At 42.8% G+C, this 11,492-nt stretch overlaps 1 protein-coding gene across 2 annotated transcripts; it reads right to left on the reverse strand.

Moving 5' to 3' along the window:
• Window positions 1–281: 281 nt before the first annotated feature.
• On the reverse strand, window positions 282–10,319 carry HNRNPU (heterogeneous nuclear ribonucleoprotein U). Of its 2 annotated transcripts, none has more exons than XM_016151269.2 (14): window positions 9,408–10,319; window positions 8,455–8,566; window positions 8,293–8,366; window positions 6,141–6,280; window positions 5,533–5,632; window positions 5,030–5,142; window positions 4,432–4,695; window positions 4,036–4,155; window positions 3,513–3,641; window positions 3,262–3,430; window positions 2,744–2,998; window positions 2,252–2,436; window positions 1,870–1,941; window positions 282–1,394 (listed from the first exon to the last, which is right to left on the reverse strand). In XM_016151269.2, the coding sequence occupies exons 1-14, from the start codon at window positions 10,096–10,098 to the stop codon at window positions 1,341–1,343; spliced, it is 2,478 nt and encodes an 825-aa protein (XP_016006755.1). In that variant the 5' UTR covers window positions 10,099–10,319; the 3' UTR covers window positions 282–1,340. The 2 variants fall into 2 exon arrangements, with proteins under 2 accessions (XP_016006755.1, XP_016006756.1); XM_016151270.2 differs by having other exon boundaries at window positions 9,465–10,316.
• Window positions 10,320–11,492: the final 1,173 nt, after the last annotated feature.

The raw sequence follows: 11,492 nt of genomic DNA on the forward strand, positions 1-11,492 counted from the left end.
AGCATTTCATAAAGATGATAAACAGTGTTAAACTTCTCCCAGCCATTACCTTTTCCCCTCATTAATGTTAAGTCATCTGCGGGGGAGGGGAAGGGAAGAATTCAGCTTTACTTCATAAAGTCAATTGTCGATATACATTTAACATTTAAGTTTTTAAAACCTAAATGTTCCAAATACAGAGTAAAGAATAAGCTGTCCAGAAAGCACACACTTAATATTTCTCCTCTTGGGAGTTTTATAAAGGGATTTAAACCTTGATGGCGAGAATCCCAAAACGAGAGTAAAATGAATTCTTTTTATTGCAAACAAACGTCTAAATTAATTTCTCCACCCACTTTCTTTAGAAAGAAAAAGAAATCAGCAGGCTAAGGAGATACCCATTCAAAAACTGACATGATTAAAAATTAAGATATAAATGGGTGACTCACAATTGCATTAGCTTACAAAGATGGTGGAGGAAAACTACTACAAGCACACTAGTTATACAGTATCTTGTGGGAGAAGGGCATACAGACAGAGCTAACTTCATATAGATCCCATTAGACAACTGGATTTACAACAAGTTTTTTTTTAATAAGAAATGGGCAAAGCCAGCTTTCTTTTCAGAATCAAAATGCAGAACAAATGGAAAAATTATGGTATTTAACCTTCACAAGTTTGAGCCTCCACAAATAATGCAACCAAGTTTTACATTTTTAACAGCCCTTCTACATACACTCCATCTTCTCTATCTTAGTTCCAAGTTGTATCTTCATTCACTTATGCCAATTCCATTGTTATTTAAAAAGAAAAAGCCTTCCCAGTTATTGCCAGAAACTACTATTTAGCTTACCCCCTCCACTACTCAGCAAACTACAGAGAGGATGGAGTGCAATACGAGCAGTACAGAGTCTTATGCAATTCATGAGGACCGCTCAGTCCTTACATGAATCTGGTTGCTAACATTTCTATTATATTGTGACAATGACTCCCGACTGTTATCTCTGTGAGAAATGGGGGGAGTAAATTCTTAATAAAAGACACCAGGTACAAAGCAACATTTTACTTTTGTTGTGATAAAAAAAAAAGTCACATTTTACAGATAAAATGTAGAACCCTGAAATACTGACACATTCTCTTATCGTGCACAATGCTGAGGTTCTCTTACGATTCACTTTAAAACTGCAATTAAAAATGTACAAAAAAGAAAAGAAAAAAAATCAACCCACAAAGCTTCTAAAAAAGGAACCCGCAGGCACTTCCTCTTGTGGAATGTTTAAAAAGTTAGCCTACTAAAGAAAACAGTCGACTTCTTGTGAAGGTTTTGGAGAAATATGTATCAGTTCGTTTTATTTGGGTATTCAATAATATCCTTGGTGATAATGCTGACTCCATGGCTTCTGACCCCAGAATTGCTGTAAGAGAAAATTTTTTTTTTAAAGAAAAAACATCAATAAGCCACTCAAACTGCTTTTAGGAAATGACAATGAATCTAATTCAGAGTAATTGCTGGAAACAAATTTATACCTGTCATACCTCTGATTTCTATCAAACCAGATTCAGTTAGTATTAATAACCCATTATTATCAATAAACACATTACAACACAGGGAAACACACCAGGACTTGGTTAGTTTACACAATTAAAACTAGTAGTAAAAAGAACCATGTATTAAATAACATTACTTTATTAAAAACAAAAATATTAAGTTACAGCGAACTCCAACCTATTATGCCTTCAAAAAATAAGATTATGGCTACAACTGCAACAAAATTCACAGTGCCCTGTTAGCATGTACAAACACTTCAATCCCTGGATAAAGATCTTTTTGAAAACTGATTCTCTTGAACTCAAAAAACAATGTATATAAGCACGTAAGAAATTACTTACACCCTGCTGCCACTGGTTGTAGCCCTGAGATTGATTTTTGTAGCCACGATTGTTTCCTCGTCCTCTGAAGTTCTAAAAATAGAAAATAAAAAAAAAGAAAAAAAAGATTAAAAAATCTTTAAGAACTCAGAGCGCAACTTCTTACGTTTGCACATGGTGGGACGAGAACAGCACAGAAATGGATAGCTGCTACTTACTGCACCTGCAAAATCAAAATTAGGTGGACTCGTTTTACTACCAACACTCATTTTTCTTACGTCAGTGCAGACGCACAGTTCACAGATAGTTCTGGGGTCATGCGACATAAAGCCTGCACCTTTCAGACTGATTTATACACAGAACTGCTGCCTGCATCCCGCCTGCAGGGACCGTGAATCATTACCTGGTTGTAGTTCCCTCTGTTGGGCATTCCACCTCTGCTGTAGTTCCCTCTGTTGGAATAGCCGCCTCGGCTGGGAAAGACCGGGCCCCGAGGGTACGGATAGCCAATCCCACCACTTCCGCCACCGCCGCCACCTCTCTGAGGCATGTTGCCCCTCCTGTTATATCCACCGCGGTTTCCAGGAGCTGAAAATGAGACATTTCAGTCAGTGTTTTGTGCCACTTTTACACATACTACGTAGAGAGAGTTCTTCTGGACTGTTCCTTTATTTTAGGAGAAAAACGTTTGAAAATGAAAATGTTTAACTGCTCACATAACACAGGCGTGTATCCTACCAAATTACATAAGCTTTTAAACTAGTTACTAGGGCAGCTAAAATCAATAAGGATTAAATTTCCTATGTTAAATTCAGCAAAATGACATACAGACCCAAATTAGAAGACTGTTACTTATTTCAATGTTGGAACTGTACAGAACTCGAAATCGACTTGCCTCCACCTCTGAAATTTCCGCCTCGCATATTGAATCCACCACGTCCTCTGTGGCCACCACCTCTGTTAAACTGGTTCTTGCCACTCTTATTTTTATTGCTCTTCTTTGAGCCAGTGTTCTGTTTCTTTTCCGGTGGAAGCGCCTTTTTGCTTTCTTCCTTATACTGCTCCAAGAGTTTCTGGGCTTCCTCCTTCTGAAGTTCGACATAGGTTATTTCATCAAAGCATTCAGCTACCTCTGGCAGTGTAAAGTTTCCTACAAGGAATAAAGTCAGATTAACATAAACCACCAAATTCATAGTCCTTAAGCCTATAATTCTTGATTGGCTTTAAGTATTTTAACACACTACAATATCTACAGCTGGTTTAGGAACACATTTTCCCTAAAAGTAGAAAGCCAAAACACTTATTTACAAACAGTTAATGTAACTCCTGAAATAACATTACTAATGAAAAATGTTAAATTTACAAATAAAAGTCATACAAAAAGATTCAACATAACAGAACTCAGTTCCATGCCTTTCATTTTGAGGACAGCGTGTTCTGGCAGGTCTTTTCCCTCTACTTCTGCTTTCTTCTGTGTCCTTTGCTTATAGTCTTCATCCTTTGGGCAAACTACAACAGCTTTTCGTTGAAAGCCTGCAAACAGGCACATTTTTCTTCTCTGGGCAGCAGCAGATACATTTGTCTTTAAAAAAAAAAAAAAAAGTTTATTAATTCTGCACCAAATCCAATTTAGTCACTTTTTCATCTTCAAAAATATAGCTTACCTGATCCAGAATAAAATTTCGCTTCTTACGAGCAGCAATCTCAATAAACTTCCCAAGACACTGTGGGGCTCTCTGCAACAGTGTGTTCAGTTTTCCAGTATCAGCCATCTGCTTCTTGAAACCTGCCACCTATTTTTTAAAAGTTAAAAATTTCCTTTAAACTTGTGATTCTCAAGCTAAACTTTGTATAGAAAGCTGGCACACAAAAATTTAAATATTGCCTTTTCCTACAACTGCTATCAAAAAGTCACTAATCACATAGTAAGATCTGCTATTCAACTTTTCTTAGCTGCTGGATGTTACAAAAGTTCAAAAAATTCTTTGGCAAAGACAATGAAGCTTAGCCTTGGGAAGCCAGTTTATCTTACAGATAAACAGCCCACACTTAAGTAATCAATGTAACTTGTCCAAATTCCTACCCCTAAGATACTATCAAAATGGATAAAAACAAGAAAAAAGATTACTGAGAATACCTTCTGGTCTTTAAAAAATGCTCACATCATGCCGTGAACAATTTACTTACCATCATTTTATCCATTATGGTATTTGTTCCAAGAATGTTGTATTTACCGGGATTTTCCGCGGCATGCTTAGTAACCCAGGTAGTTTTTCCAGCTCCTGGCAAGCCGATCATCATAACGACCTACAATGAAAAGGAATGTCTTTTCACTGTCTGATCATCAGTAGTCACGTAAAAATTTTAACAATATCTTCATACTCAATAACCCACTTTAAATATTAAAATTTTCATAGCCCTATAACAAGGGAATTTGTGGAAAGAGAGAAGATAGCTACTGAGAGAAAAATCAACAAGCAACGGGAATGGCTCAAAAAGGAAATAGACCAATCATTTAGCTCTTTTCAATGTAATTTTTGCCAAGCAAAAGCGATGCTTCATGCTTTTTAAAAATTAACTTACTTCACAATCTTTCTTCTCTTCAGGCCCCTTTGGACCTCTAACTCGGTCCTCTAAGGGGACATTCTGGATAAAAGTATAGTCTTCAGGTATTGGAAAATATGGCTTTTCCTTCTGACCGAAATTAAATTCAACAGCGCAGTTGTGGCAGAGAACATGCGGAAAGAGTGGCCGTCCAGCAAGAACCTCCTTACTTATTTTGAAGGCAATGCCAAGATCTTGTCCATTCTTTGCATAGGAGAGTTCTACTTCATCACTTTCAAAGTTCTGTTAATTGGTGGGAGGGAACGGGGAAGAATATTAAGTTTAAAAAATTAGGCCTTCTAAAAAACTTTAAAATTTAAATTAGGAGTGAAGCTTATCCTGTAGAATGCATGTGTTTGTTAAGTATTAACAGCTTTTTCTATTGGTTACAAATGATGAAACACCTATAATACCCAGCAGCAGAAATAATACTGCCTTAAGACTAGATTTTCAGGTCAATGAAGTGTTAAGCAGTTTTCAATCAAAAGGAGGTAATAATGAATTCCGACACTGTTATATCTTTAAAGAGTCTCTGAGCTTATAACTTGCCATTTATAACAATTTAGCTATGACTTACAGCAAAACATGTTATCACATCATTTTCATCAAACTTCTCTCCATAATCTTCGGTCTCACAGTTGCATGTTTTTATTCCTTTTAGAGAATACCCATAAGAAAATTCTTCTTCACCTATGAAAATAAATAACCACCATGAAGTCATTTTTTCCCACATTATTTTAATATCCAAGATGTAAGGTTCAAATGATGACTAACCTAATTATTTTTCCACTTACACTGACTCTATACTAGATGTTCAATTAACGAGAGCCAGATGGATTATGTAACTTAGTTGACACACTGTGTAACATGGGTTACATTCTACCTTAACCACTGGTCATTTTAAGTTCACCACGAAGGAACTAAACCTAAAGTTGAGCCAGTGCCTGCTACTCTTCGTCACGTTTAAAATACTAACGGAATGGACAAAAACAAGCAAAAGGTTTGGAATGCCTTCGACTCTACCTACTAAAATCAGCCCTGAACACTGGTGAGCACAAAGTACTCAAATGGAAACTTTACCAAGCAACATCCCACTTGTCGTTAGAGACCAGCCAATCCGAACTTCATGTATGTCAATATCTTTTGTATATAAATGCCTTACTGGAATCTTCTCTGTAACCTGAAAGTCAAATCATAAATGATTAAAAATTGTAATCCAATAGATAAATCTGGAAACTCTGGCTTATTTCATTTGGGCCTTGGTCTACTAATACAAAGACACACAACAATCCCCCTCCCCCCAAAAACCTGATGTAGGGGCTTACTGAACTGAAATTTAAAAGATTTAAGTACTTGGTTGATTCGCATTTAAAAGAGCAGCTAATGTTTAAAATTTACATATCCTCTACACCCAACCTCTGGAACAAAACCATAAGTTTAACTAAATTTTTAAACCCTTAGTGGGGTTTCTCACGTGACAGACAGACAAATACACAAACGCAAAGCACCTTAATAAAAAATAAGGGGGGGGGGGTGTCTCTATAACACAAATTCCGATAAACAAGTTCAAGTATTACAAAAGGTTCCCAAGGCCCTCTTCTAATCCAGGAACTTCAAAAATAGAAAGTTCCACCAACATCTTACACTCACAAAAAATATATATATAGAAATCACAAAATTCTATTTACCTTCATTTCAAAACAGACTTTGCCTTTTGATACACCATAAGATGCCCTTCCTCCAGCCCAAAGAAAAGCAAAACTCTCCATAGTAAGGGAAGAAGCACTGAGGCGATCTCTTGATATTTTAAAATGTAGGTCACAATTATCTGTAAGTATATCAAATACCACATTATTTCTTTTGACATCCCATGTAAATGTGTCTGCTATATAGACAAATCTTGGTTATTAAATTTTTGCATTTTTCTGGATGCAGCACAGAACATTTTTATTTTTAGATCATGCTGTTCTCAATTTTCAGTCTAAGCCCCACTCCCACCAAGTCACTCTTGCCAAATTATGAACTAAAGGGTAAACTACCTAGAGAACCAAGACACACCAAAGCTTAACATGTGTATTTTAAGAATATAAAATAATCAAGACAATGTGACATTTAATACATACCTGCTCTGCTCTTTACCTTGATTTAGAGGCAAGCAGTAGAGGATAGCAGGAAATCAAAGTGAAGCATGCCAGACCCAGGTAGATTTTACCAGTGCCACAATAAAACTGAAGGGAGGCCATGACCAAATATTTTTAAATAGGAGTATGAGCTGTTGATACTGAACTTTGTAATTTTAAAACACCAGGGGCTCTCGATCCTAAACTCTCTTCTAAAACTTGTGAAGAAAGCAACCTCCATCTACAAAGCACCAACATGGTTGTCTAACACTGAAACCAATACAGCACTTTAGGACCTCCTTCCCCAGGCTTGCCTGTCGCTCAAAAACAATTGGGGGATTACCCATTTCCGGGATTATCCAAATCCAAACATCTTTAACCTTTGGGTCACTGGCTCATTAGCATGTACTTTCTCAAAGAGTTCTCACTTCTGAGCTAAAGTTAGACAGCTGTGTCAAGTTTTTATTGATGAGAGAAAATTCAATCTAGTTTGGAGTTCCCTTTAGCTTTGCTCTTAAAATTCCTATCATTGACAAAATTTTCAATTTGACAAATTGTGTTTAAACCCAACATTGTACTTAAATTGATATTCCTAGTTGATCAGCTAAAAGCCTGTCTACAACAGTATAGTGCCTATTACTTTTCTTGAATGGTTACTTCAGCATCTTGCCAATACCTAATTCTTTATTTTTAAGCAACCAAATTTAACAAAACTTCCAAATCAACCACTTTCACGTACAGCTTTTAAGACTCCACTATCTCAACTACCTGTAAAGGATACTCAATAAGAAATCAAGAGTTTTACACTTACATTATCTGAATAAAAATTGGCATTCAAAAACAGGAAAATCTAAGCTTCGACTCCCTAGGATCATCTATAGGGCAGGTTGACACCTTACTATACCCCTTACTTTCCAAGCAATTACTTCTACCTTTTGTTCTGTTTATCACCAAAAGAACTGCCCATTCTGATCAAATACTAAACCAACAAAACTTCTTTGTAATAAAATTATTACAAATCTGACAGCCACGGCCCATTTAGAGGTTTGCAATACTTCCTCATATTCAATTGCAACCCAACTGGGTAAAGTAGCAGTATTTACAGCGCTGCCATTGATACCATTCGCTGCTGAAGAAAGCTAGTGGCCCAGTGATAGCCCACTGCTGCTGCCCCAGGTCTTTGGAAGAAATCAACTTATGTTAAAGCAGCAGCTACTGAACTGGAATTGAGAACAAAAGAGCAGTTATTGAGAAAGTAATATTACAGTCTTTTAGAATAGGGAATATACTTGTGTGCTAATGGGAAAAGTCATTAATAATTATTTAACTAACCCAAATAGCTCACTCAATATATTTCACACACACAAAAAGTTACTTTATAGAAGCAGCCCATAAGGACAAATTATAGGTAGTATTACGAGTTTCCGTTAGCTAGCTAGTCCAAAATTGGCATTAACTTTACATTCCTACAAAGATCTTTCAAGTCATTTAAAAACATTACCAAATTGCTAGAGCCTGTAAAATTATCAATACAACTGATGCTCTACTAAACATTAGGCTATCTATCGGAATCTATGTCATCTTCCTGCCCTTAAAAACCCATTTCTGCTAAATTTTCTGCACTTAAATTCAACGTACTACATTGTTTTCTAACTTTTTGGAACCAAAAATCACCACATTCGATAACTGGGGGAAGAAGGGAAGCAGCAGCGTCACTTACAAGTATCAAGACAAACCACTGTGTCATCGAAGTGTTCATCTTCTTCTTCAACAGGTGGCTGGGGAGATTTGGCTCTGAAAGACAATATTGTCTCCTGATACAGCTTTTCCCACCAAAGAATAAAGAATGGGTGACAAGGAAAACTAGATGAGCATCTTCTACCTGCTATACTTGTTCTCCTCAATGTACTCAAAATATCCACGGCCATGATCTTCGCGAGGTCGTTTAACACCCCTCTTTTTATCTCCGCCTTTCTGCTCTGTTTTGCCGTCTCCTATAACACACAACACCCCTATTTAAGAAGCCAGGCCGCGACACAACAGAAAAAAAAACCCTTTTGTTTCCGGGCGCAAGAGCTCGACCTTTCCCTGTCCCTTTCTGCAAAGCGTTTGCAATCGACGAATCAAATGAGAATTTCAAACAATCAGCTTGGAATGGCAACAGAGTTGGGTGACGCAGTCTAAGGACATCACAAATTTTGCCAATCTATGCGGAAGATTCGAGAAAGCTAGTGAAAAATAGCGCCGCCAGGCCGAGCCCACGTGCATCCTAAAGAGAGTTCAGGAAGAGGGGAGGGGCCGAGCCCGACCCGCGCGCCCTGCCCTCCCCTCCCCCACCCCGGGCCCGCGCTCCCCGCGGCCGCATTGTACTGATCTTCCGCCCCGCTCTCCCCGACCCCTCCCGTCGGAAGTGACGTCACGCCGAGCCCCTGAGCTCCTTGCACAATACCGCGGCCCAGAGCCGCCAAAGCGCGCCCGCCCCGGGCCCTCGGGCCTCTCCCCTCCCCCCGAGACATGTGCCCGCACCGCGCGCACGCAGCGCCGCGGCGCCACCGCGGGCCGACCGGGCTCCCCCCGCCGCCTGCGGCTCCTCCCCCTCCAGCAGCAGCTGCAGCTCCCCCTGGCTCTCGAGCCACATAATGGAGGCGCTGCCACCACCGTCACACACACCGAGCCCGAGGCCTCACGGCTAATCCGGGATTCCCCGCGCCCCTCCTCCACCGCCGCCCTCGCAGCCGCCTCCCGCCCGGGGCTCCCTCCCCCCGACGGGGCTCCGGCACGGTCCCCACCCGCGCGGGCCTCCCGCCGCGCGCAACGTTACAACGCAGCACTCACCCGCCGCCGGAGCCCCGGGGCGACCGCCGCCTCCGCCGCCTTCCGCCTTCTTCTTACCTCCCGCCTGCTGCTGGCCCTGCCTGGCCCCGGGCGGCGCCACCGTCACCGCGAACAGCGAGGTGGGGCCGCTGCTCTTCCCCGCGGCCTCCTTGGCAGCCCCGCGCTGCTGTTGGGGCTGTTGCTGCGGCGTCGCCGGCGGTTGAGCCTGCTGCTCCCCGTGCCCGTTCTCGTCGCCCGCGCCTTCCTCCTCGTCGCCGAGCTCATCCTCCCCTTCCTGGAAACCCTGGTCGTCGCCGTTCTCGTCCTCCGAGGCGGCCTCCTCCTCCTCCATCGGGCCCGAGTCGGCCGCCCCCGCGGCGCCGTTCTCCTCCCCCAGCTCCATCTGGTCGCCGTCCAGCGCGGCGACCCCCTCCTCCTCCTCCTCCTCCTCCTCGTCGTCGTCGTCGCCGCCGGCCGCGGCCTCCTGCTCCAGGCCTGCTCCCGAGCGCCCGGCGGAATCCCCGCCCAGGTCTAGGCTGCCGTTCCCGGGCTCCATGGCGGGGCGGCCCCCGGCCTCCTCGTCGTCCAGCGCGGCCTGGAGCCGCTCCATGAGCTCGGCCTTGAGGCCCTTGTCGGACAGGCGCCGCTTCTTGAGCTCCTCTTTCAGCTCCGACACCTTCAGCTTTTTTACATTAACAGGCGAGGAACTCATGGTGAGGGCCCCGAATCACCGCTAGGCGCTGGCTCAAACTCGGCTCCGCTCACTCGGCCACTGGCGGCGGCTGCTGCGGCTGCTCCTCGGCCCGGGCGGCGGCTGCGGCTGCGGCTGGAGGTGGGTTCGTGCTGCAGAGCGGACCCGCCTGGTGTCGAACGGCGCCAATTCCTTTCACCGAGTTCGCGAGGGAGACGCGGAGACTCGCCTGGCGCGAGCGAGCACGCAACGTCCTCTCGCAGGGGCGGCGCCGCGCACGTAATATAGGCGCCCCGCCCCCTGCGCCGACGGGAACGCCGCGCCGGGGGAAGCCGGAGCGCGCCCGCGCTCGGCCCTGCCCATTACCGTACTTCCCTCCCCGCCCCCCGCCGAACCCCCGGCCGAGAGCGCGGCGCAGGCCGCGCAGTGCGCTTCCAATTGGGGCTGAGCAAATGGAGGAAAGGGAAACCGCCTTTCAGTTAAACCGACCCATTATTGGCCTTTCTAGTTCTTTAGTGGCGACACTCGTTTTGCTCTTTGCTTTTGCAGCCCGGAGGCTGCTTTTATCCAGATGCTTTCGGTCCTCAACTTGGCGATTTCAGCTCGAATCCCCCACCTTTTCTTCCATCTTAGATTTGCCTTACCCAGCTAATTTCTTTTAAATTCCTTAAAATTTCCAGTTTTGATTCGTACGACACAAATGGACGATTATTACACGCAGGGGGTTTTCTTCCGCTTAATATTTGGTTTAATTTTTTTTTTTTTAAGTCCCGCCTGCGAATTGGATTTTAAATTCGGGAAGGGTGAGGGCAGCTCTTTTCTTTTGTGTCTTCCACAACCCCCGCCTGCTGCAGAGCTTGGGAGGTTAGAGGCTGGCCTTAGGAGCGTGATCCCTTCTCCATACTGCAAAGCGTCATCTGCGGGCCTGGTGCTGGCAGCTGTTCTCGTGATACTAAGAGCCAAAGAAATTGAGCCTCGGAATTGCGTTTCTGGGTTTCCTAGACCCGCCAAGGAGACGGACCTCCTGTTAAGACATATTTTGTCCAACCTAGGACCTGGTCATCCAGGTATGAAGTCCCGGTAGCTAACAATGAGAATGAGACCCAGCTAGACCATACACTTTGATTCTATTCCTGATATAGGAATAATCTAGACCCAGTCATGCTGAAACTAATAAAAGCTTGTGAAAAATAAAGATCCGTGATTTTGTCAAAAGAAAAATAGACTAACTCTTGAAATTTGTTATTTTGGTGTTAACCTGGTTATTTTAGAAAAATTTTTCTCCTAAATAAAAGATATATTCTTGAGGTAGTGCCACAGTTTAGATTTGTGATAGAGGTAAACATCATAAACCTCAAAGAATCTGCAGGTGACTAGCCAGTGTTCCATTATCTCTGACTAAGAAGGGCAATTAT

The sequence above is a fragment of the Rousettus aegyptiacus genome, unplaced genomic scaffold (genome assembly GCF_014176215.1).
Source record: "Rousettus aegyptiacus isolate mRouAeg1 unplaced genomic scaffold, mRouAeg1.p scaffold_m13_p_18, whole genome shotgun sequence".
NCBI classification, from domain to species: Eukaryota; Metazoa; Chordata; class Mammalia; order Chiroptera; family Pteropodidae; genus Rousettus; species Rousettus aegyptiacus.

What these genes read in the sequence shown, in the direction of transcription:
- HNRNPU (XM_016151269.2), bottom strand. Translation starts at nt 10,098, where the DNA reads ATGAGTTCCTCGCCTGTTAATGTAAAAAAGCTGAAGGTGTCGGAGCTG. An exon ending in GACAAGTGGGATGTTGCTTG is followed by an intron (nt 5,143 to 5,532) that starts GTAAAGTTTCCA and finishes TTATTTTCATAG; the next exon opens with GTGAAGAAGAATTTTCTTAT. An exon ending in CGCTGTCCTCAAAATGAAAG is followed by an intron (nt 2,999 to 3,261) that starts GCATGGAACTGA and finishes TATTCCTTGTAG; the next exon opens with GAAACTTTACACTGCCAGAG.